The following is a 27609-nucleotide window of genomic DNA, read 5'->3' on the forward strand; positions in this document are numbered from 1 at the left end:
CCTATCTTCTCTAAGATTTTATATAGGCTAGCTATCTAGTAGTCTAACTTATAATTTGGCCTCTAGGTTTTCTAGTTCTTTATTAATACCTATACCTTATCTCCTACTTAGAAGTCTACCTCGCAATAATATTAGTTTATATTAGACTCCTTCTTCTCCTACGCCTTTTTTATAATTGTTTAGGCAGCCTCCTAGGCTTTATATATTCTTTTAGTAAATATCCGGGCTTCTTTATAGTTAAGGCGTTTACGGGCTATAGTGGGTTTAGTAGGCCTATTCTAATTAAAGGACGTCTGTGGTGTCTACCCGTGGAGTAGTTTAAATAGTAATATCCCTATACTATTATAGGGGAGCGTAAGCTATACATAGTCTATTATAGGCAGCAACCCTAATTAGTTGTCCTAATAGTAGTTTATAAAGGGGCGGAGTTACTAGTTAAGGTACTAGTTTATAATTTTAGTTTAGCCGTTAATCTAAGGATAAAACGTAGTAGAGAGCTTAATTTTAATCCTAAGAATACGGCAGAATTTATTCTAGAAATTTAATATAAACTGAAGACTATAGTTAGAGATAATTAATTTAGGGGCGCCGTAGAATTAATAGATATTATCAATATAGAGGCAAGCTATATCCTTTACAGTTATAGTCTTAAAATAAGGGAGGGAGATAGATTACTTATATAGTTGGTCGATTACTATAAAGGCCGCATTATAGCCGTAGGCGTCCTTTAGAAACGACTTAAAGTCTATTATAATATACTGTTAAGGGCGTTCTAGAACTAGTAGCGGTTATAGCTACCTAGGGGTATAATCCCTAGGGGTATCTGCGCGTCTATAGGTATAGTAGTTTTTTATAAATTAATCCACATTTAATAAAAGTCCTTACTAGTAGTAATGGGGCGTTAGTAGTTAGTAGGTCTTATCTTAGCTAGGGTATACTATTAAGACTTAATAGCAGGCTTTACGGATTAGCTCTGTCTATAAGTTATTAATATCTAAAACTATAAGTTATTCTTAGTATAAAAGTAGTTCTTCTTTTATTTCTAAATTAAGGTTACCTTTTATAGCTTAATCGCGGAGGGCCTTTAGGGAGTTAGCTATGTAGTTCATAGTTAAAATATAATTAATTAGCCCTATTAATTCGTTTAAGACTTCTTCTATAGGTGCTAAACCATTCTACTTAGAGTCTAGGTCCCTAAGGATTTATAGGTTAAGCTATTTAGGGTAAAGAAGGGCGCGCGTCTAGTATTAGGCCTTTAGCTTATTTTAGGGTCCTATATCTTATTCCCTTTAGGTTAATATATTAGCCTTAGAGTTTTACTTACTAGAACAATATATAATTATAAAGAAGAATTAGGAGAGTATTTTAGCTTAATAAGCTTATTATTTAATAAGCTACTTTATAGTTATAAAGTATTTTAAGACTTTATAATCCGTATATATCTTAATCCGGAAGTTTATACCTTTAAGCTCTACACACTATTAGGATAGTAATTAGATAATAACTAGCATTTCTTTATTATATACTTTATAGTTACACTTAGCTAAGTCTATTATTTTTAAGAAAAAGGTAATAGAGTACTATTTGCTATCTAGATATAACTATAATAGGATTTCCACTATAACTCTATTAAAAGCGTCTGTTTTTAGTATTAACTTAAGGTCTAGGTTATAGTAATAAAGGATTAAAGAAGAGATAAGGCAATCTTTTAACTCTTTAAAAGCTTCTATATAGTTATTATTAAAGATAAAAGGCGTGTCTTTCCGGGTAAGTTATATAAGAGGCTTTACTATAACTCTATAGTTATGGATAAACTAGTAATAAAAATTACAAAAACTAAGAAAGGACTAGATCCTCTTTATAGTATAAGGGGGCTTCTGGTTATAGATTGCCTTAACCTTTTTAGGGTTAACCCTAATCCTATTTATACTTATAATAAACCTAAGGTACTTTATATATTTTACCCTAAATTTATATTTCTTAATATTGGCTTATAAGCCTACGTTTTATAATCTCTCTAAGACCTTCTTAACGTAAACTTAGTGTTTAAGTTTATTGTCTAAGTATATAAAAATGTCGTCTAGGTATACTATACCGAATTTATTAAGGTAATTAAAAAAACATTATTTATATACCTTTAGTACGTAGCTAGTCCGTTTATTAATCTAAAGGGAAGAACTTTATATTTATAGGACCTATAGTAGGTACGGAATATTATTAAATCTTTAAATATAGGGTTTATTCTAATCCAGTAGAAAGCTTAGCGGATATTAAGTTTAGTAAAGATCTTTACCCGGCTTAGATATATAAGGGTCTTATCAATTAAGGGAATAGGATATTAATTCTTTTAAGTAATAGCGTTTAGCTTTTAATAATTAATATAAAAATTAAGGCCTCTATTAAGCTTTTTTATAAATAAGATAGGGGAGGTAAAAGGGGCTTAATTTAGCTCAATAAACCCTTTATTAAGGTTATTAATTAAATACTATTTTATTACCTTTAGCTTGTCTATTAACTGTTAGTAGATAGGAGTATAGCCTAGTAAGTTATTATCTTCTAATTAAATCTTATAATTATATATCTAGTAAGGGGGTAACTTATCTAAAGCCGCTTTTAAGAATACGTCCTTATAATTTGTATAAATAGTAGGGAAAAGGCGTTTAACTAGTTTCTTATTAGTTCCCTTAGCTGGCTCTTTCTCCCTATTATTAATAATTTGGTTAATTTTATATAGACTTGTTATAAAGACCTTATTATCCTTCCGGTATATATTAAAGTAAAACGCTATAGCGCTAATTATAGTAATATCTACTATAGGGGGGTTATATAATAACGGGGGTGTATATAACCTTAGGGGCTTCTAGGGTACTAGCGTTATTATTACTTCTTTTAGCTCCTGTTACATCTTTTAGAGGTTATCCCGTATATTCTATTAATACATTATTTTCTATACTAGTTAAGTCTACGCGATCTAGACATTATCTATATTACTATCTATCCCGCTACTATATATAGAGTCTTTTTTAAATATAGCACTTTAGAAGAGTATTTTTATTAGTATAGAGTTCTTTCTAGCTTTATAGCGGGTGTTTTTTAGGTAACGGCTAGGTTATAGGCTTAGACATCCTACTAGTAGGTAGGGTTAGCCTTTACGGCTAGTATCTTATAGTTAGTTCGGATTTCCCTAATAAAGGAGGATAATTTTAGTCTATCCTCCGGCTAGATAAATTGTCTTTATTATACGTTTAGCTAAATATTAAAGTAGGACATCTATTTTTAGCTAAGGATTATATTATAAGACCCTAGGTCTAGGGTATTAAAAGGAATACTATATTAGCGTCGTCTGTTAAGAGTAATATATAATTTTAAAATGTAGGTAACCGGCTAACTAGCTTAGCCGTTATAGCCTTTTACCTAAATAGGCTTCTTTAGTTGGGTAGCTTTTGCATTTAAAAACTTAGTAATATTATTTATATAGGCAGTATTTATAAAGGCGAAGCTATTTGCTTTAGTATTAATAAGGCGGTTATATTAACTCTATATCTATTTTAAGATACTATATATAAAACCGTAAAATGCTTTCCACCTATTAACTAACTAAGATTAATCTTTTTAAGATTAATAGGGTGTGACGGCGCTGCGGTACGCCACTTGCCAAATTCTGCCATATTCTGCCAACCTGCAATTAGCTCGCCTACTGCTAGCGCCTTAGCGGCTGCCCCTATATATTTGTTTACATCAGTCCTAGTAACCCCTTTTCCTTTCTCTTTAGCTTAGTATCTTTGTAATACAGCATTCTATAAGCTTTGGTTTAGAGGCATTTGTACAAGCCGTGATATTATACTAAGCTTACCCTATACTGCCTGGGAAGGCCTTAATAATATCCCACCCTAAAAGAAACTTTATCTATAACGACGTGTTAACACGCTATACTTAGGCACTAAAATAACTCTACACTGCCTAGGAAGGCCTTAATAATATCCTACTTTATAAGCTAGATAGGACTAGACCTATACCCCTAGAATTAAAACTAAAGTATATAATACTAACGAACCCTAGAAAGCTAATAATGGTACCTAAAGCAAGCTTATTTAAGAGAGCTACTTCTACTTAAGAGGAACCTAAGATCTAGTTAGGATCAGAAATTAAAGATAATAATAACGCTATAGACGTCTGCGAGTAGATTCGCGCCCTTATAGCTAACTAGGCAGCTAACCGTCTTAAGCCCTAAAATATATAAGATACCTTAGAGCGGATTTTAAAAAGCATTAAGGGCTTATAAGGTGGCTCGGCTTCCCCTTTTTAAAGCCCTAGCTAACCTATTTACTCTACCAAATGTGATATACTAGGGAGTATAGATACAATAACGAAGTAATTAAAGTCTATTAAGCTCCTTAAGCCCTAACCACTCTCTAATAGGATAGACCCTATCTTTAAGAATTAGAGGATTTAAGTATAAGGAAAGCTCCGCGTTAACTATAACCATTTCCTTTTTAAAGAAGCTAAAATGCTCTACCTTTTTGGTTAAACTACTGGCGACGCCTAATAGCACCTTTAAGCCAAGTTTAAGGATAAGTCCCTTATCTAATTTATATTTATTAATAAGATAATACAGCACCTAGCGGCTATTTACGTTAACCTAAACAAAGTACGGGATGCCTAGTATAACTATAACCGCCTAATAATAAAACTAAACTAACCCTTTGCCGAATTCTAAACTTAATTCCTATACCTTATAAGAGAAGGCTAGGTTCCCCTTAAGAACTACCGTCTAGACCTATATAATAAGCTAATAATCTAGCTATAAGAAAAGATTGCTATAACCTTAAATAACCTACTAACCTATAAAAGACTTATAGCTTGTTACCTATTATTAAACTTAAAACTAAAGCGGATTAACACCTGCCCTAATTAGTAGAAGTAACTCCGTAATAATTAGAACTTATTAGCTATACCTATAGAAGCTGGAGTAGGAAGATAAGCTATAACTGCTCTTATACTAAGAGCGGTTACCACTATATACTAATAAGCCTTGCCTAACTAGCTATATACTACACAATTAACTAGTATTTATTGCAATACTCTAATTAACCCTACCTCGGCCACGTACTACAACTGCGATAAGGAAGGTTACTTTATTTTGTCTTACCTAGAGCTAAAGGATATAGGCGATATTAAGGAGATAAAGGAAGGAGAAACGTCTAATAAGTTAGGAAAAAAAGAACCCTAGGGTACCCTATTAATCTTAAAGAGATTAATTTTAGTTAATTAATAGGTGGAAAGTATTTTACGGTTCTATATATAGTATCTTAAAATAGATATAGAGTTAATATAACCGCCCTTATTAACACTAGAGCAAATAGCTTCGCCTTTATAAATACTACCTATATAAATAATGTTGCTAAGTTTCTAAATATAGAAGCCATCTAACTAGAGAAGCCTATCTAGGTAAAAGGCTATAATGGCTAAGCCAGTTAGCTAGTTACCTACGTCTTAAAGTTATATATTGCTCTTAACGGATAACGTTAATATAGTATCCCTTTTTATATCCTAGACCTAGGGTCCTATAATATAATCCTTAAACGAAAATGGATATCTTATTTTAATATTTAGTTAAATATACGATAAAGATAGTTCGTCTAGCCGGAGGATAGATTAAAGTTACCCTCCTTTATTAAGAAAATCTAAACTAACTATAAAATACTAGCTATAAGGGCTAACCCTACCTACTAGTAGAATATCCGGGCCCGTAACCTAGCCTTTACCTAAGAAAACGCCCGCCGCCAAGCTAGAAAGAACTCCGTATGTAACGGAACCTTATAGTAAAAACTACGGTAGGCTCGTTATTAGGCTAGGTGTATAGGAAATGCAAGTACAAAAGTCAACAACGTAATAATAACTGGTGGAGTGGTTGCCTAACAGATTAACTCTAATTATATTCTAAGAATTACTACAAGGAAGGAACTATCTAGGTAGGGACTAAGGGTCCTTAAATACATAACCGTACTCCTATAAAATCCTTCTTATACGTAATATACGTTTTATATATAAGGTATATAAGTTCCTCTTATTTCTCTTATTTAATATATAGCATATTATATAACCTTAGTTACCATTCCTTATTATATAGTTTTATCGGCTTTATCCTAGACCGTGCCTAAATTAACCAACTAGCTTCTTCCGTCTCTTCTCTAAGTAGTTATAATATTATACTTAAAGCGTCCGTAACACCATCTTCCTCCTCTTTATCTTTATTCTTAAAGATTTAAAACATCTCTAAGTCGTTTACTAGAGGTGTAATATTTATCTAATTAATTTAGTTAATATTATTGCTTATTATACCTAAAGCAATTTCTTCTTTATACGCCCAACGTCGTGCTCGCACTATTGCTGTAATATTATCTTTTAGTAAGATTATACCGTCTCCATATTCTCACTGTTTAAAAGAGGGGTTAGTTTATATTATATTGGCGAACCCATCTTCGCAATAACCGTTCTTTTACTTAGAGTATACTAAAGCGAATATTTATTCGTCCTATAACGTTCGCTCTACTTCTAATACTAAATATACGCGACCTATTACTCTTAATAGTCATCTAGTTCCCTAATTAATTTGTCTTAGGGTCTTATATTTAATCTGCTACTACGCGGCTAAATAGTAAACTATTATAAGCCTTTACTAAGTTAGAACGTTCCTATAACGTGGAACAAAAGGCTCTAAATACTTAAATTACGGCATCTACTTATCTGCTTTATCTTAAAAAGGTTTATAAGAAGGTTCGTTTTAAGGAGTAGAAACTTATAAAATAAGGTCTATAGAAACTAGGTAATAAAAAAATAGATTCTCCTCTAATAAAGAAGGAAATAGATCTAAGTAGTTCGGCAACTGCTCTTCTTAGGTCCCCCTTAGGTAACTTGTTCTTTAGTAATCCTTCTTTATTAATACTACCTAACCTAATCTCTTTCGATACTCCTATACCTTTCCTATAGCGTTCTTTAGGTTCTTTAGTAGCTCCTAGGTAGTCTTAGTATAGCCTATCTACTTAACCTTATACTATATTTCGTCGTTAATATCCTTATAATTAACGATCTTTAAAACTTGCCATTTGTCTTCTTCCTATCCTCTATACGTGTCTGCTTTATAAACCAGTGGCTTAACATTCCTATATACTAACTCTAGTATTGCAATATACTGTATAGGGTAGATCTTTATTTTAGCTAGTAGGTTTAACTTAAACGTAACTAGTGAAATCTTTTATATAATTTTAAAAGGTCCTAGTCTAACGTAGTCCAATTTCTTACTTAGTTATTAACTCTTAAAATTTTTATATAGTAGCTATACTTTATCTCCCTCCTTAAGATCTAGTCCCTTAGATCTCTTAGCATTATAGTACTTTTTCATTCTTTCTTATACTTTCTTTACTAATTCTATAAGGTTTATATAAAGATTTATTAAATCCTTTATTCTTTCTTTAGCTCTACTACTTATTTTCTTCACTTATTATAGTAACAATAATATTTTTAGCTTATATCTGTAATTTGCCTTAAATGGTAATATACCTATTTCTTCTTAAGGTGTTGCATTATATACAAATTATATAACTAGTAATAATAATACCTAATTATTCTATATATAATTAATATAATGCCTTAAATACTGCTCTAGCGTCTAATTTAATCTTTCTGTTTAGCTATCTATCTATAGATAATATACAGTAGAAGTTACTACTTAAACTCCTTACTCTGCTAAGAATACTTTCTAAAATACTACTATAAATTTTAGATCTCTATCTAATATGATTTTACTTAGTGCTCTATATTTTATAAATACTTCTTTTATATAGATTCTAGCAACATCTTCCGCTAAGATTTCTTCTATACATGCTATAAAGTATCCCTACTTTATAAGCTTATTTACTATTACTAAGATCGCGTTATAATCTTATCCGGTAATAGGATCTTTTAATTTTAGCAACTTAATAATAAAGTCCCATAATATAACCTTCTATAGTCTCTTTAGTATTTTAATAGGTTATAGCCCTCTATATAGCTTATGCCTTATTAGTTTATTCCTTTAGTAATCTAAATATTCTTTTATAACTTTTCTAGCTATCCTTTAGATTCCGTTAATAATATACTCCTCCTAAAGTCTTAATACTAAGCTTATAGCTCTATTATATCCTTAAGTTAGTCCCTTATAGAAGTCTTCTATAAACTATTCTGCTATACTTCTTAGGATATACTTTACTTTCCAATTTTTATATATATCTGTCTATAGATCTTCTAGCTATACTTCTAGAATTCTTTACGCCTAAAAGCTTTCCGGTGTCTTATAGACTTTCTCTAGTTTATTATTTTTCTAAGTTACTATAATTTTTGGATAATTATACTTAATTAATCCGTCTATATCTTTCCATAATAAAGCCCCTAATGGCTTTTCCTTATTCTATAGTTTAGTTTTACAGCTTAGAGCATCTGCCCGCGTATTATCTGTACCTTTAGTATACTAAATCTTAAAATAGTATTCCGTAAGCATCTCTGCCTATCTAACCTATCTTTAGTTAAGTTCCTTCGTTATTAGGAATCCTATTAGGTTCTTATAATCCGTCTTAACTATAAATAGTTTTTCTATACCTTATAAAAATGCTCTCTATTCCTTTAGTACTATAACTATACCTAACAACTTCTTATTATAGATGTTATAGTTTAACTCTAGTAGTGTTATCTTCCGACTATAGTATACCACTAGGTGCCATCTATTTTAATGCTTTTATATAAAGCACGCCCCTAGTATATAGTTTAATATGTTTATCTTTACAACTGTCTTTAGTCCTAGTTAATAGATCTTAAGAACTAGCTCCTAGGTAAATAACTCTTTAACTTTCTTAAAGAGTTTTTTTTACTCCTCTCCCTATGCCTATAGTTCTTCTTTCTTTATTAACCGTATAAACGGCTTAATATTCTTTAACTACTGCGTTATAAACCTTCTACAGTAATTATAAAACCCTAAGAACGATCTTAACTGCGTAACGTTCTCTAGTTCTTACCAGTTTACTATAGCCTTAATCTTTTTTAGATCTATGCTAAGTTGGCCTAGTTTAATAATAAATCTAATAAAATTGGTCTTTTTAGTAAAGAACTTGCATTTCTTAATTACTACTAGCATCTATTCCTCTTATAGTCTCTTTAAAACCCATTTAACGTATTCCCCATATTCTTCCTTAGTTATTAAGTAGATAATAATATTATTAAAATATACTATAATAAATTTATCTAAGTGTTCTCCTAATATATTATTAATACGCTTTTAAAACGTTGCTAGTATATTTATAAGCCTAAATTATATAACCAATGGTTTATATAGTCCTTCCTTTAACCTAAAGGCTGCCTTCTATTTATTACCTTCCTTAATCCTAATCTAATAGTACGCCTATCTTAGATCTATCTTCGTAAAGATTTGCGTATTACCTATCCTATCTTAAATTTTACTAATTAAGGGTAAAGGATACCTATCCTTTCTAGTAATGCTGTTTAACTATCTATAGTTAATACACAGCCTTAGTTTACCATTTTTCTTTAGTATAAATAGTACTGGATAACCTGCTAATGACTGCGATAGTCTAATATATCCCTTTTATAGATTTTCCTAAACAAACTCTTTTAATACTCTACCTTCTTCTTTAGTAAGCTTATAGATTAAAAAGAACTTTAAACTTATTCCTAGTTTTAACTCTATCTTATAGTCCCATACTATATATTCTAATAGCTTTTTACTTTCTAGTAACTATAGTTTTTCGCCGTACTTATAGTATCTCTTTAGTATATAGTTTAGTCCCTTTTCTATTTCTTTATAGGTTGCTCCTACTTAGTACTATACTAACTTGGCTTATTATTACATTTTGCGGCGTTAAGTATCTCTTATATTAACCTAACCTATAATCCAATTAATCTTTGGATTGTATTTCTGTAACTAAGGTATACTTAATACTGCCTCGTCCCGTCCTAATAGTAGGATATTAAAAGACATCTTAATTTGTCTCCCTTTAATAGTTATCTAAATAGGTCCTATTTTAAGATTGATAATCCCTCCTCTATAGGTTATTAGATCTCCTAAAATTATAACTAATAGGTAAGGTTACTCCTTTTATCTATAAGGTAGTCCCATTCTCTTAACTACTATTAGTAAGATATAGTTTTGCGTTACTCCACTATCTATTAGCGCTTTAAACTACTAATCTTACCATTTAATCCGTAAATTTAGGTATTGTCCTTAAATTACTTTAAGGGTTTAAGGCTCTACCACTAGCTTCCTCTAGTCCTGTAAGCCTCTACTTTTCCTAACTATTAGCTGCTTAATCCTAGTGCACTTAGCTTACTTTTTAGCCAATACCTAGTTTGCTTTTTATCTTTAATATACCATAAACATATATTTTTTAGGTATTTCTACCACTATTATCCGTCTAAGTATTCTTCTATAAGGAATCTTCCTAGTTAAAGTACTAAACTCCCTTCCTCTTAGATTTCTGCTGGATACTATTTATATATATATTTGGCATTTCTATACTATTACTTGTCTATTATCTAGTACATCCTTATAGGGTATTTCCGGTTCTTTTCCTTTAGATTCTTATATATTTTATATATATCGTCCACGTATATAATCTATGATAACGTATAGTGTGCTAGGTGCTTTAGGTTAATTCTTAGCTTATTTTTATCCCTAAGTTTAAACCTCTATTATACTAATCTAAACATTATAACTTCGTTTGTAGGTACTAAGATGCGTCTCTTACTTCTTTAGTCCTCTAAACATTCCTTTAGATCCTTTAACGTTATAATTAAGGCTCCTTTAATATACGTTATGGCCTTTTCTGTAATTAGGTAGTTTTAAATAACTTTTTTATCTAACTATATGTAGAAATCTTCCTACTTATTATTATGCCTTTGCCTATACTACTTTTGGTATAGCTACTAAAGTATATATAGTTTGTCTATAAGGAAGTATCTTCTCGTTACTATATTATAATAGCCTTTTATATATCGTTCTTTAAACCTAGTTAAAATCCCTAAATCCTCTTTATTTTCTAGTTTAGTAAGCCACTTAGCTCTTAGTATACCTACTCTTAGCCTATTAGTAATTCTTTATACTAGTGCTCTATCCTTTATATATCCTAATATACTAGGTCTCTTATCTAGTTTCTATTCTTGCTATATGATAATTTTTTATCTAAACTCTTCTATAGTTTTTTTTGGTTTACGCCTTGCGCTCTAATCCTTAAAGTTGTCTTACTTCTTAATCCTAGTATTAAACTTTTAATCTTTAGGCTAAACACTGCGTTCCCCTAGTAAGTCTTCTAGGTCTATATATCTATCTCCTAGTCTAACTGCTATTTATATTACAGATTCTCTAATCTATAAAAAAGCTCCTTACCTCTTACCTATAGATGTTCTTATTTATACTCCAAAATCTTAGTCCCTTAAATTCTTTAGTCCTAAGCTTGCTTTTAACTTAAGCTTAGCTCCCGCCTTAGTCTAACTAAGCGTCCGTGGTGTTTTTATCTCGTCTTAAGAGTCTTAAATCTTACTTATCTCGTCTTAAGAATCTTATACTATGGGAAACTCTTATCCTAAGCTTATTCGTATGTTTCTAAACTAAGCTGCTACCCTACTCCATCGGTTTTCGTCCGTTATAGGTCCTTAGGTATGCCTTATCTCGTCTTAAGAATCTTGGTTATCTCTTATCTTATCTTAAGAATCTTAAGTCTTTAGCCTTTTACCTTTATTAAGTGCCGAAATAGTTCACTATCCTACTTCTCTTATATCTCACAAAGCGATAGACATTATATCTAGTGGGGTTTTAATCCCTACTAATATTCCCTATTCTATAGTGGAATTATCCTCTACCTTTAGTATAATATCTCCGAGGTTTACTTGCTCCTAGTAAGCGGCCCTTATTACCTTATTGTTATAAAATGTTTCGCCTACATTAAATTTATCGTCCTTAATGTCCGATCTATAAACTAGTTTATTAATTCCTCTATATCTTATAGGTGCTAGCTCCTATAGCTAATAGCTTATACCATACTTAGCGTCCTTATAAATTTGGTATATATTATTATAATAAAACGCAAAACTTTTAATTAAATATTCTTTTGTTCCTTATAGTATATTATCGTCCACTAGTCTTATACCTTTTACTATATAGTAACTCTACCCACTTCTATAGTCTTTAATATAATAACCCTGTTTTCCGCAATTTATATAAGCTCCTTTTTTAAACTATTTTTCTTACTATAGAGTCCGCCTAAATGTCTTCTACTATTAAGATCCCTAATTCGGCCTCTACTCCTTAAACCTTTAATTACTTAATCCTTATCCTCTAGGTTTTTATAGTTTGCTCCTACTCTTATAGGCTTCTTTAGTACCACTTAGGTTTATTAACTCTGCGCTATACTATATTTTCTAACTTAGCTTTAGTCGTTACGTACTTTACGCCTTATATAACTATAGAACTCTATCCTAGCCTCTCTTAGCCTATTCCCTTTAAAAGATCCTATTATTAATCTTAATCACTTAATCTATTAATTCCCTTAGGGTGCCCGCATCTTCTATTAAAATAATTACGTCCTAGACTTTAGCCTTAAGTCCTTATTTATACTATGCTATAAGCGCCCTATTATTCTACTCTACTTATATTACTAGTGTCTAAAACTATATTATATACTTAATTACTAAAGTTTATTATATAAGGTTTTAGAGTTTTCTTTCCGCTGTAGTTATTTCTTCCAGGTTTCTAAATATCTACGTAAATTATTCTATAAATTCTTCCCAACTTAAAAATATAAATCGCACATCTTAGTTAGTAGTTGTTATTCTATTTGCCTATATCTCTATAAAGTAAGGTTTAAACCACTTAAGTGCTTTTCCTAATAAGAATAGTCCTGCGTAGGCTATCCGATCTACAGGTGTAGGTAACTTTACTCCCTTCTATAAGACCTTAAAGTGCATCTATATAAGGAATCCTTTAAGCTTTAACCTCTCTCCTATAAATCTCTTAATTAATAGTAGCTTAATCTTTACTACTCCTATCCCATTAAGTTTTTCTTCTAATACTATATAGTTAGCTGTTAGCTAATTAACTATTTTCTGTAGTTGTTTAACCGTTATAGGTTGCTATAAGTCAGTATCTGCCATACTGGTATTACCTCCTGTCCTTAAAGTAGTTGCTGCCGTTAATAGCGTTATAGTAGCTGCTTTTGGTGGCATATTATTTAACTTCTTATATTAATACTATAATTAGGTAGTAATTGTGTAACAGAACCTTATAGCAAGAACTACGGTGGGCTCGTTATTAGGCTAGGTATATAGGAAATGTAAGTATAAAAGTTAACAACGTAATAATAACTAGTGGAGTAGTTGCCTAATAGATTAACTCTAATTGTATTCTAAGAATTACTATAAAGAAGGAACTATCTAGGTAGGGACTAAGGGTCCTTAAATACACAACCGTACTCCTATAAAATCCTTCTTATATATAATATACGTCTTATACGTAAGGTATATAAGTTCCTCTTATTCCTCTTATTTAATACGTAGCACATTATATAACCTTAGTTACCATTCCTTATTATATAGTTCTATCGGCTCCATCTTAGACCGTGCCTAAATTAACCAACTAGCTTCTTCCGTCTCTTCTCCAAGTAGTCGTAATATCGTACTTAAAGCGTCCGTAACACTGTACTAATAAAAATACTCTCCTAAAACGCTACATTTAAAGAAGACTCTACGTACAGAAGTGGGATAGATAGTAACGTAAATAACGTCTAAATCGCGTAGGTTTAACCGGTATAAAAAAGAACGCATTAATAAGATATAAGGGATAACCTTTAAAAGATGCAATAGGAGCTAAAAGGAGTAGCAATAATACTAGTACCCTAAAAGTCCCTAAAGTTATGTACGCCCCTATTATTATATAAACCCCCTACTATAGATATTGCCGTAATTAGCGCTATAGCGTTTTACTTTAATATATACCGGAAGGATAATAAGGTTTTTATAACGAGCCTATATAAGATTAACTAGATTATTAATAATAGGGAGGAAGAGCTAGCTAAGGAAACTAATAAAGAATTAGTTAAACGCCTTCTTTTTACTATCTATATAAATTATAAGGATATATTCTTAAAGGCGGCTTTAAATAAGTTACCCCCTTACTAGATATATAATTATAAGATTTAATTAGAAGCTAATAACTTACTAGGTTATAGCCCCCTCTACTAATAATTAACGGACAAGCTAAAAGCAATAAAGTAGTATTTAATTAATAACCTAAATAAAGGGTTTATTGAGCCTAGTTAAGCCCCTTTTACTTCCCCTATTCTATTTATAAAAAGCCTAATAGAGGTCTTTATTTTTATATTAAATATTAAAAGCTTAACGCTATTACTTAAAAGGATTAGTATCCTATTCCTTTAATTAATAAAACCCTTATACGTCTAAGCTGGGTAAAGATCTTTACTAAACTTAATATCTATTAAGCTTTCTACTGAATTAGAATAAACCCTATATTTAAAGATTTAATAATATTCTATACCTATTATAGCTCTTATAAATATAAAGTTCTTCCTTTTAGACTAATAAACGAACTAGCTACGTACTAAAGGTATATAAATAACGTTCTCTTTAATTATCTTAACGAATTCTATATAGTATACCTAGACGACATTCTTATATACTTAAACGACAAACTTAAGTATTAAGTTTATATTAAGAAGGTCCTAAAGAGATTACGGAACGTAGGCTTATAAGTTAATATTAAGAAATGTAAGTTTAGGGTAAAATATATAAAGTACCTTAAGTTTATTATAACTATAGAAGGAATTAAGGTTAACTTTAAGAAGGTAAAGATAATTCGTAACTAGAAGCCCCCTTATATAGTAAAAGAGATTTAGTCCTTTTTTAGTTTTTATAATTTCTACTACTAGTTTATTTATAATTACGGAGTTATAGTAAAACCCCTTATATAACTAACCAGGAAGGATATACCTTTTATTTTTAATAATAACTGTCACGGAACCCCACCGTAGGGGCCTCTATAGGGGAGCCCCGTGCTTTCGCGTACACCTCGCGTACAGCTTATGTCAGCTACGCGTAGGTATATCACCTCCTTACGCCCTTGACCCTTACGATCGATCGCGCAACGTCTTATAGACTCCTCGAATACATACGCTTTGTAGCCACTGCCTCCGTCCTATAACATTACGTTACGCCTTTTTTACTACTAACGCTTAGCCTATAACCAATTCTACGTCTTTATAATACTGCAGGCGCTGCTAAAAGCAGCATGTCTATAAATTACCTTACTTTATACTTCTAAGGAACCTACAATAGTAAGACAATATCCCTTACTAGCTACTATGTTAAACCCAAAGAATAATCTAATACCTATATCTAACCTACAACGTCAATCAATCCTAGGAGAATTTAATTTATTAGCCTTAGCCTTAATCCCTAAGGAGACGGACACCAATAATATCTTATCTTTTATTAACTATATAACTACAGATAAGTAAACGGAAGGGCTATTACCTATTAAAATTAAAATATAAGACGCCGAGATGTTTGCAAAAATGGTAGCACAAGACCCTAATAAATACTACCGCCTTCTATAGAACTATTACCTAAAGCTTATATAAGCCGAGATGTGTACTGCCTAAGATCGCGATATTATCTAAGACCTATAAGCTTGTAAGGCGCTTACCGATAATACACGTTAAGAAACTAAAGACGACCTCTACGTATCTAAACGCGACGTCTAATAGTTAAAGAAGGCTAAGATTATACTAATTGCTACGGTTACCAAAAGAGAAGGTATAATTAAATACCTATAACCTTAGCTTAATAAGCATATTCGTAATAACGCTAGATACCTCTCTATTATATATAACGCTACCTAAGTCTCTACGCCCCCGGCAACTTTACCTACTTAATGCTTAACGGAGGGCTAGCGCCAAGTAGTTTTACCTAATAGGAACCCCTACTAAAGTAGCGATAATAAAAGCTATAATAATCGGACCTAAACTACTACCGTAGGGTCTAATGCATGCTACCCTAATCCCCTAGTTTTTTAGGGAGACCGTAAGGAATACAGCTACTAGAAGATATAAATCTGTAAGAAACTAACTTAAAGCGCCTGCCTTTTTCCTACGGAAGATACTAAGATTGGCTATATTATTGGGCGAATAAAGGGTATACCGTTTAATAGACTCTTTACCTAATAGGAGACTAGTAGCCCCTAGAAGTGGTAGTCCTACTAAGAAGTCCTTAACAATCTTAACCTAATATACTATAACTATAACCTACTAGCTACCAACCGAGCTAAACTACGTGCCCTAAAGATAAGCCCTACCGAATTATTTAATAAATTCTATATTAAATTCTAAAAATATACCAGAGCCCTTACCTAAGATAATACTAAAGACTAAAAGAACCTCCTTAAAAAAGTTACTTATTCCCTTAGTCACGCAGCCGCCAGCTATAACTATAACGATGTTTATAATATAGTAACAGCTCTACAGAAGATTAAACGACGACTAAATTAGATTGCTACTGCTAACCCTTGCCTAAAGACCTTTCTATAGAAGCCCCCTGGGCCTACTAAACCTATATATACTAAGCCACCAATACCTACTACCTTAAGTACTACCGGAACCAATATTGATTTCTTTATACTAACCTTCCTATAGAAACTCCTAGATGGAGAGCGCAAGCTACTCTGGAAACTAGGACGCTGCTATAAATGCCGTTAAGAAGGCTATTATTACAATAACCTAAACTACCTAATAGCTAGGTTTAGTAGCTACCGCCTAATACCTAACCTAATACCCTAAATACTAAATATATTGCTACGCGCCACTACTATATAAGACGAAGACGTAGTAATAGCGGTAGAGTTAGATACGGAAACGGAAAACGCTAAGTCCTAGCCCTAAGTTACGGGTTAGGACGCCCTAATGATAGAGGGATTTATATATCGGCTTNCTTAATAGATAACTCTATAAAGATAAATAAACGGAAATAGATAGTTTTACCTATAATAGGAACTACTGCTAAAAAATAATATAAAAGCCGTTCTATAATTAATTGTAAAGCTACTAATAAATTTATAGATACCTAATTTATATATACTTATAACCTACCTACCTTACCCCTTACTAAAGCCCGCGCCCTATAACTTGTTAACGGTAATTATACCATATAGAAGATTACCTATATAGTATAACTCCACCTAGATATAAATGGGCACTAGGAAGAACTCTAAGCCTATATAACACCACTTACTAACTACCCTATTATCCTTGGAATAAACTAGCTCGAATAATATAACCCCGCCATTAACTAGAAAAAGAAAGAAGTAACCTTTAACTCTAAATACTATAGAGAGACTTGCCTAGGGTATGGCCTAGCCGCCTCTATTTACTCCCTAGGATATTAACCTAAGGAACCCCTTATTATCTTACCTACAACTAACTACTACTATATAAGTGCCCTGGCCTTCTACCGTATAGTATATAAGAAAGGCTAGACTATTGCTATAGCTTCCTAATTATAATTATATAAGCTTAATAAAGAATAGAACTACGTCCTCTATAGTAATAGGATAGATATAGTTAACCTTTTAGAAGACAACGCCCCTACGGAACTTTATAGACTTTTACCTTTAGACTTTAAGAAGTTTATAAAGCTTAAAAAAGGACTTACCAATAAAGAACTCCGTAAGCTCCTCCCTAAGAGGTACTATAACTTTACCGACATATGCTTATAAAAGAGCGTAGATATACTCCCCTTATGTCGACCTAATAACTATACCATTAATATTAAATAAGGAAAAATGCCACCTTATAAGAGACCCTACTTAATATTAAAAGACGAGCTTCTAGTTATAAAAAAGTATATTAACAAGCACCTTAATAAAGGATTTATTTGTCCTAGCATGTTACTAGTAGCTGCTCCTATCCTTCTTACTAAGAAGCTAAAAGGAGGTATCTGATTCTGCGTTAACTATAAAGGACTTAACGCTATTATAATTAAAAACTAATACCCAGTACCGCTTATACGTAAGACCCTTAAACGGCTTAGTTAAGCTAAAATCTATACTAAGCTTAATATTATTGCCGCCTTTAACTATCTCTAAATACGGAAAGGTGATAAATAGAAAACTGTATTTGCATTATGCTTCGGCCAATTTAAATATACTATTATACCCTTTGGCGTATATAATAGCCTAGGCACCTTTTAAAGCTATATTAATAACACCTTATAGGACTACCTTAATGACTTTTACTCTGCGTACCTGGACGACATACTTATTTATAGTAATAACCCCTTTAAGCATACCGAACACGTTTAAAAGGTCCTATAGCGCCTTAGGGACGTAGGACTTTATATTAATTTAAAGAAATGCGAATTCTTAATTACAGAAGTAAAATACCTTAGACTAATTATTACTATTAAGGGTGTCCATATAGACCCCAAGAAGGTACGCATAATTACCAAATAGTAAGCCCTTAACTGTATTAAGGACGTATAAGCCTTCCTTAGTTTTGCTAACTTCTATTAAAAATTTATATATAACTTTTTAGGTGTAGTAGTACTACTTATAGCAATAATGCGAATAAAGGGCCTTTTTGCAAAAGGAAGAAAAACGTACTTATACTTTACCTAGACGCCTAAATACGAGAAGGCGTTCTAAGACCTTAAAAATGCCTTTACTAAAGCACCTATCCTAGCTTACTTTATACTAGGATAATAACTCTACCTTAAAACTAACTCCTTAGACCACGTTAACGTAGGCGTCCTCTCCTAGATAGGTAATAACGGTCTCCTTTACCTAGTTATATTCTACTTATCTAAGCTTATACTATAAGAGTATAACTATAAGATCTATAATAAAGAACTCCTTATAATTATATAAACGTTTAAAGAATTCTAACTAGAACTCTCCTTAGTAGAGCCTAACTAGCCAACTAAAGTCCTTACAGACTATCGCAACCTTAAGTACTTTATAACTATAAAGTAGCTAAACTAACGCTAAGTACGTTAGAACGAGTTCCTCTCTAGTTTTAACTTTAAAATTATATATAAATTAGGAGTATAAGGTACTAAACCTAATAGCCTAACACGTCGCTTATAAGACCTTCCTTAGTCTAAAGATAACCCCTATAATTAGTTCTAATAATAAACAATTCTAAAAGCACAAAATTTAGCCCTAGGTATACTACCTATAATAAAGCTAACTATACCCTAGCTTTATACTATAGAACTAGAGTTACCTCCTAAAATTAATAAGCTTATTACTACGGTATATAACGCCTCTATTAACCTATTACTGTATTAACTTATTACCGTAAAGACCGCTAGCGCCTATATACTGCCTATTAACCTCTAAAGCTTAGGCTAGATTAATATAGCAGCCTTAGAAGTAAAAGAGAATAGGCTCTATTATAGAGGCCGCCTATTTATCCCTAACTTGGAAAGTCTATAACGGCAACTAATCTAAATAGCCTATAACCTNNNATTAAGCGGCCACCTANGNANANNAGGAACCTATAAGCTTCTTAGCTAATACTACTTCTAGCTAAAAATAATAGACTTAGTTAAACGCTTTATAGGCGCCTACTATAGTTATAAGCGCGCTAAGGCCTTTAATATAAAGTACTAAGGACTATTGTACCCTCTACTAGTACCTATATAATAATAGGCAAATATCGCCATAGATTTCGTTATTAACCTACTACTCTATAAATAACATGGCTATACCTATAAGAACATCCTTATAATAATATACCAACTTATAAAAGAGCGCCACTATGTCCTAACCGAAGGCGTAGCTATTAGCGATATTACTAACGCCTTCCTTTATAAAGTTTACTGACTATATAGGTTACCTAACTTAATTACGTCCGACTAAGGTATATAATTTAACTCTAATATATAGAGACGAATCTACTAACGCCTTAGCATCTCCATTAAGATATCTATATCCTTTTACTATAAAACTACTGGGTAACCGGAAAACGCTAATGCTAGTATAAAAGCGTACCTATAATAGGTAGTTGCCTATAGTTAAGATAACTAGGTAGATTACCTCCTACTAGGTAAATTTATAGCGAATAACTATATCTTAACCACTATAGGACTTACCCCGTTCTTTGCAAATAAGGGTTATTACCCCTAATCCGGTATAAAGCTACCAGAACCTATTAATAAGAAACTGCTATATAGAAAACGCCTTAAGATGCTACTTACCAACTAGTATATAGACCGTATAAAAAATCTACTTAACTACTATAAGGGAGAAATGGCCTGGGCTTAAGTAAAGTAGGCCTACTTTGCCGACCGTTATAGAACGCTACCACCGGAGATACGTGTTGGCGACTGGGTATGGCTAGATATACGTAATATCTCTATATAGAGGCCTATAAAGTCACTCAATTATAAAACCTTAGCCCCTATTTAATTAAATAAGTTATTAATAGGGGAGCCGTATATAAGCTAGAACTCCCGTATACCCTAGCTACCCGCGGGATATAGCCTATATTTTACCTATAGCTACTATACCTTTATTAGCCTAACCCCTTACTAGGGCAGATATAGCCTAAACCCCTACTAGTACTAATCTAAGATAAGAATAAAGATAAGAACTATAAGGAGTGGACCGTTAAACAAATTATTAACTCTAAATACTTTAGTAAAGGCAGAGGACGATAGCTCTATTATAGAGCTATATATATAGGATTCAATATAAATTAGCTAGAATGGCAACTATAGAAAGACTTCGAAAATGCAAAGGATCTAATTAGCGACTTTTACTACGCGAACCTATAGAAACCGGGCCTAAGTAGAGACTTTATACCTAATTCTTTATAAGAGCCCTTATAGAGTTAAACCGTTGTATATTACTACGTAAGGGCAAATTGCCGTTAGATTGCCGTTAGATTGCGGTAAAGTGCGATTACGTGACCGGAATATCGTTAAGATGTCCAGGAACTTTAACCGGCGGTTAAAGTTATCTAATTGGTTAGATTCTTAGATACTAAGCCCTATTACATAACATTATTTTAAGCCTTTAGCGATACCCCCCTTTTCTTCTTTTTTATACCTTAGGTGTCTCTTTTATATATATATAGTAACCATAGCGTCGCCGGAGCTCCGCCTCTATAAGAGGGGGGGTAGTGTTACGGAACCCTACTGCAGGGGCCTCTATAGGAGAGCCCCGTGCTCTCGCGTATACCTCGCGTACAGCTTATTTTTTTTTTTTTTTTTTTTTTAGGTCCGTTGTATTATACTACGTACAATACTACGCATGCAGCCTCTAGGCTATAGCGCTATAGTTCTATATACATAAATCCTTTCTAGGCAGCTTAATATATACTAGTAGCTATGTCCTAGTAGTTTATAAACCCCCTAAATTAGGAGTTTATAGTTTCCTAGTAAAATACTAAGATACTACAACTACTAGGGAATGAGAAAATGGTAAGAAAAACTATAGGAAATCCTAACCCCTATCCCTATCCTTTTGCAATTTATTTCTGTCCTTTTGCTCTCTAATATCATTTTAAGAGCCTAGTAGGAGTTGCCTCCTTCTAGAATCCTATCTGTTTTTATTCTTCCATAGAATCTTCTTCGCGTACTAGTTTAGCAGCTTTAAGAGTCTCGCAGTCTTTACTATTAGTAAAGTGTTTTTCTTTACAATTAATGCAAAGAGGGGTGGTATGCTGGCAAGGCTTACCTGTTATTATACAGGTAGAACAGGAATAGTCTTTAGATAAATATACAGCCGCACAGTATCTACAGGCCCTAGTAGAGCACCTGTCTCCTATATAGCCAAATTTTTGGCAGCTCGTACACTGCGTAGTAGGAGAGACTTTAAGGTATTTTACTACCTTAGTAGCTGTACCTGCAATTAATATCTCTTTTTGCTTAAGGATTTCTTGTCTTTTTTCTTCGTTTTCTATAGTAAAAACTATAGAGCCGAATCTGGTCTGTAGATCGTGTCTTTTTACACTAGATAAGATCCACCTAGGTAGTCCTTGTATCCTTATAGGATTAAAGGTCTTAATTTCTTCTTTTAGAAGCTTAGAGCCTCCTTCTCCTAGGAAAGGTAGGGTAGGAACCCCATAGGCTATAATTTAAACCCATGGTTCTAGTTTTTGTTCTCTTTAAAAAGTAAAGCAATTATGCCAGATTTCCTTTAGTTCTAGCTATGGATGCTAAAACAGGTTTTTCTACTTATAGTTTTAATGCAAATAGTTAATTGACTTTGTTTCGTATAGAGAAGGTATCTAGAGGTTAGTCCTTTTGGTCTATAATAAGGACTAGCTTCCTTTCTTATAGCTGCTTTTTCTTACTTCTAGTAGAAGTAGAAGGGGTAGGAGATGGTGTTGGTAAGGAGGGCAGGGGGGACGAGGAAGGGAGGTTCTTCTTTAGTCTCTCTGCGTAGGTTTCCTTAGTAGGAGCTACCTCCTTACGGAGAGCTCTTACTTCTTCGACTAATCCTTGTAGGATATCTTTTGCCTTTTCTTTTCCTTTTATAAAGGGATTTTCTCCTGCTAGAATACTCCGTGTATAGTCCTCTAGCTGTTTAACTTGTTCTTTTTCTTCTTCTTTTTCTTCTTCTTCTAGCCCTTTATAGGCCTGTATTAGGCTTTCTAGGGCCTTTTATAGGTATTGTTTAGGAGAAAGGGGAGGGAAAGATATACTAGGTATNCCAGCCGTAAAAGTTATTAATTTTGTTATTTTTTTTTACAGGTTTTTGGTTTTCTTTTTCAGTAGAAGACTAAGGATATCCTCTTTTTTCTCCTGTCCCAAATAGGCCAGGAGAAGGAGAAGGGGCAGAAAAAGTGAATGTAGTCATAGACTTATTATCACTTATTTCTATAGGGGTTTTTTTTTTATGCCTATTAGACTTTGGCATCTTATAGGGGGGTTTCCTAGTTTTTTTTTCTACCCTTATACCCTTTCTCCTTACTAATCCTACTAGAAGATTTCTGGGGAGATTAGGCTAAAAGGGAGTAGAAAGACTAGCCCCTATTGGTATTAGTATTGGTGGTAGTAGTAGTGGTTTTAGTGTTTCTGTCCGTTCCTTGCTTATAAGCTAGGACCACCCCTAGAGAAAATTTTCTGTTGGGATAAGGGGGTAAAATAACAAATAAATCCACCTCTAGCTCGCTAGGCGGTAGGAATTAGGTCTTAAAAGTTGGAAAATCAATTGTTTTTGATGGTAAGATGGGTATGCGTAAGTTTTAGAGTGTGGCGCTACCTTTTGGTAAGGTTGCATGTGCGGTGAAGGTTCGCGTACAGCTTATGTCAGCTACGCGTAGGTATATTACCTCCTTACGCCCTCAACCCTTACGATTAATCGCGTAACGTCTTGTAGACTCCTTGAATACATACGCTTTGTAGCCACTGCCTCTATCCCGTGACAATAACTATATAAAAGCCTTTAAAGAGATAAAAGATCGGCTTATCTCTTCCTTAGTCCTTTATTACTATAACTTAGACCTTAAATTAATGCTAGAAATAGACGCTTTTAATAAAGTTATAGCGGGAATCCTATTGCAGCTATATCTGGATAGTAAATAGTACCCTATTGCCTTTTTTTTTTAAATAATAGACCTAGCTAAGTGTAACTATAAAGTATATAATAAAGAAATGCTAGCTATTATCTAATTACTCTCCTAATAGCGCGCAGAGCTTAAAGGTACAAACTCTTAGATTAGGATATATATAGATTATANAGCCCTAGAGTACTTTATAACTATAAAGTAGCTTACTAAATAATAAGCCTAGTAGGCTAAAATCCTCTTCTAATTCTTTTTTATAATTATATATCGTTCTAGTAAGTAAAACTTTAAGGCTAATACCTTAACCTAAAGAGAATAAGACGTAGGACCCTAGAATAAGCTAAAGATTTAATACTAGACGCGTGCCCTTTTTTATCTACCTTAAACAATCACACGGCGACTTAGCCGCCGTTTTTGGCGGTTTATAACGCCGTTTTCTAAAGTTAATTTGCCTAAAAACCCCCTAAAACCTATAGCTGGTGGCCCGAGCACTAAGGTTATCTATATTACTTATATTAGCCTAGCGCAGTGTTACGGAACCCTACCGCAGAGGCCTCTATAGGAGAGCCCCGTGCTCTTGTATACACCTCGCGTATAGCTTATATCAGCTACGCGTAGGTATATTACCTCCTTACGCCCTCGACCCTTACGATCGATCGCGTAACGTCTTGTAGACTCCTTGAATATATACACTTTGTAGCTACTGCCCCCGTCCCATAACATTACGTTGCGCCTTTTTTACCACTAACGCTTAGCCTACGACCAATTCTACGTCTCTGTAACACTATAGGCGCTACTAAAAGTAGCGTATCTATAAATTACCTCACTTTATACTTTTAAGGAACCTATAATAGTAAGACAATATCCCTTACTAGCTACTATATTAAACCTAAAGAATAATCTAATACCTATACCTAACCTATAACGCCAATTAATCCTAGGAGAATTTGATTTATTAGCCCTAGCCTTAACCCCTAAGGAGACGGACACTAATAATATCTTATCTTTTATTAACTATATAACTACGGATAAGTAAATAGAAGGGCTACTACCTATTAAAATTAAAATACAAGACGCTAAGACGTTTATAAAAATAGTAGTATAAGACCCTAATAAATACTACCGCCTTCTATAGAACTATTACCTAAAGCTTATATAAGCCGAGATACGTACTGCTTAAGATTGTGATATTATCTAAAACCTATAAGCTCGTAAGGCGCTCGCCGATAATATACGTTAAGAAACTAAAGACGACCTCCGTATGTCTGAACGTAACGTTTAATAATTAAAGAAGGCTAAGATTGTACTAATTGCTACGGTTACTAAAAGAGAAGGCACAATTAAATATCTATAATCTTAGTTTAATAAGCATATTTATAATAACGCTAGATACCTCTCTACTATATATAACACCACCTAAGTCTTTATGCCCCCAGCAACTTCACCTACTTAACGCTTAATAGAGGGCTAGCGCTAAGCAGCTTTACCTAACAGGAACCCCTACTAAAGTAGCGATAATAAAAGCTATAATAATTGGACCTAAACTACTACTATAGGGTCTAATGCACGCTATTCTAATCCCCTAGTCTTTTAGGGAGACCGTAAGGAATACAGCCACTAAAAGATGCAAATCCGTAAAAAAACTAACTTAGAGCGCCTACCTTTTTCTTATAGAAGACACTAAGATTGGCTATATTATTGGGCGAATAAAGGGTACACTATTTAATAGACTCTTCGCCTAATAGGAGACTAGTAGCCCCTAGAAGTGGTAATCCTACTAAGAAGTCCTTAATAATCTTAACCTAATATACTACGACCACAACCTACTAGCTACTAACTAAGCTAAACTATATACCCTAAAGATAAGCCCTACTAAATTATTTAATAAATTCTATATTAAATTCCAGGAATATACTAGAGCCCTTACCCAAGATAATATGTAACCGACTACGGGTGCTGCCGAGACAGCCTTAACGCCACCCTATATATTGATCGCAGATCAATATTGCTTGCAGATTACTGTTCCTATTTCATCCTGTTACCTACACCATTTCATATATATATACCTCTTGATTTCCATAGATTTATAATTAAGTTGCTCGTTTAATTCCCACACACTGCAAAGCTTACATAATATTAAAGATTAGGAGGACCTCCTTAAAAAAGTTACTTATCGCCTTAGTTATATAGCCGCTAGCCACAACTACAATAATATTTATAATATAGTAGCAGCTCTACGGAAGATCGAACAACAACTAAATTAGATTGCTACTACTAACCCTTACCTAAAGACCTCTTTATAGAAGCCCCCCAGGCCTACTAAACCCATATATACTAAGCCACTAATACTTATTACCTTAAGTACTACCGGAACTAATATCAATTTCTCTATACTAACCTTCCTATAGAAACTCCTAGATAGAGAGCGCGAGCTACTCCAAAAACTAGGACGCTGCTATAAATGCCGTTAAGAAGGCTATTATTGCGATAACCTAAACTGCCTAATAGTTAGGTTTAGTAGCCGCCGCCTAATATCTAACCTAATACCCTAAATACTAAATACGTTGCTACGCGCCATTACTATATAAGATAAAGACGTAGTAATAGCGGTAGAGTTAGATACGGAAATAAAAAACACTAAGTCCTAGCCCTAAGTTGCGGGTTAGGACGCCCTAATAATAGAGGGATCTATATATTAGCTTGCTTAATAGATAACTCTATAAAAATAAATAGACAGAAATAGATAGTTTTACCTATAATAGGAACTACTGCTAAAAAATAATATAAAAGCCGTTTTATAATTAATTGCGGAGCTACTAATAAATTTATAGATACTTAATTCGTGTATACTTATAACCTACCTACCTTACCCCTTATTAAAGCCCGCGCCCTATAACTTACTAACGGTAATTATACCGCATAGAAGATTACCTATATAGTATAACTCCACCTAGATATAAATAGGCACTAGGAAGAACTCTAGGCCTATATAATACTACTTACTAACTACCCTATTATCTTTAGAATGAACTAGCTTAAATAATATAACCCCGCCATTAACTAGAAGAAGAAAGAAGTAACCTTTAACTCTAAATACTGTAGAGAGACTTACCTAGGGTATAGCCTAGCCGCCTCTATTTACTCCCTAGGATATTAACCTAAGAAACCCCTTATTACCCTACCTATAACTAACTACTACTATATAAATACCCCGGCCTTCTACCGCATAGTATATAAAAAAGGCTAAACCGTTGCTATAGCTTCCTAATTATAACTATATAAGCTTAATAAAGAATAGGACTACGTCCTCTATAGTAATAGGATAGATATAGTCGACCTTCTAAAAAACGACGCCCCTATAGAACTCTACGAACTTTTACCTTTAAACTTTAAGAAGTTTATAAAGCTTAAAAAAGGACTTACCAACGAAGAACTCCGCAAGCTCCTCCCTAAGAGGTACTATAACTTTACCGATATATGCTTATAAAAGAGCGTAGATATACTCCCCCTATATTAACCTAATAACTATACTATTAACATTAAATAAGGAAAAATGCCACTTTATAAGAGACCCTACCTAATATTAAAATATAAGCTTTTAGTTGTAAAAAAGTATATTAATAAGCACCTCAATAAAGGATTTATTTATCCTAGCATATTACTAACAGCCGCCCCTATTCTTCTTGCTAAAAAGCTAAAAGGAGGTATTTAATTCTATATTAACTATAGAGGACTTAACGCTATTACGATTAAAAACTAATACCTAGTATCGCTTATATATAAGACCCTTAAGCGGCTTAGTTAAGCCAAAATCTATACTAAGCTTAATATTATTACCGCCTTTAACTATCTCTAAATACGGGAAGGTAATAAATAGAAAACCGCATTCGCATTACGCTTTGGCTAATTTAAATATACTATTATACCCTTTAGCGTATATAACGGCCTAGGTACCTTCTAAAGCTATATTAATAACGCCTTATAG

The 27609-nt window shown here is 32.9% G+C and overlaps 1 protein-coding gene across 1 annotated transcript; it reads right to left on the reverse strand.

Annotated features, from left to right (window-relative positions):
- Positions 1-21662: 21662 nt before the first annotated feature.
- K441DRAFT_536133 (uncharacterized protein) lies at positions 21663-22190 on the reverse strand (the record flags this gene model as incomplete). The annotated part of the gene is made up of 1 exon (XM_067642400.1): positions 21663-22190. A coding segment is annotated over one exon (528 nt), but the record flags the coding sequence as incomplete, so codon positions are not given.
- Between the last annotated feature and the right edge of the window lie 5419 nt (positions 22191-27609).

The sequence above is a fragment of the Cenococcum geophilum genome (genome assembly GCF_001692895.1).
Source record: "Cenococcum geophilum 1.58 unplaced genomic scaffold K441scaffold_3, whole genome shotgun sequence".
In the NCBI taxonomy this organism is placed as follows: Eukaryota; Fungi; Ascomycota; class Dothideomycetes; order Gloniales; family Gloniaceae; genus Cenococcum; species Cenococcum geophilum.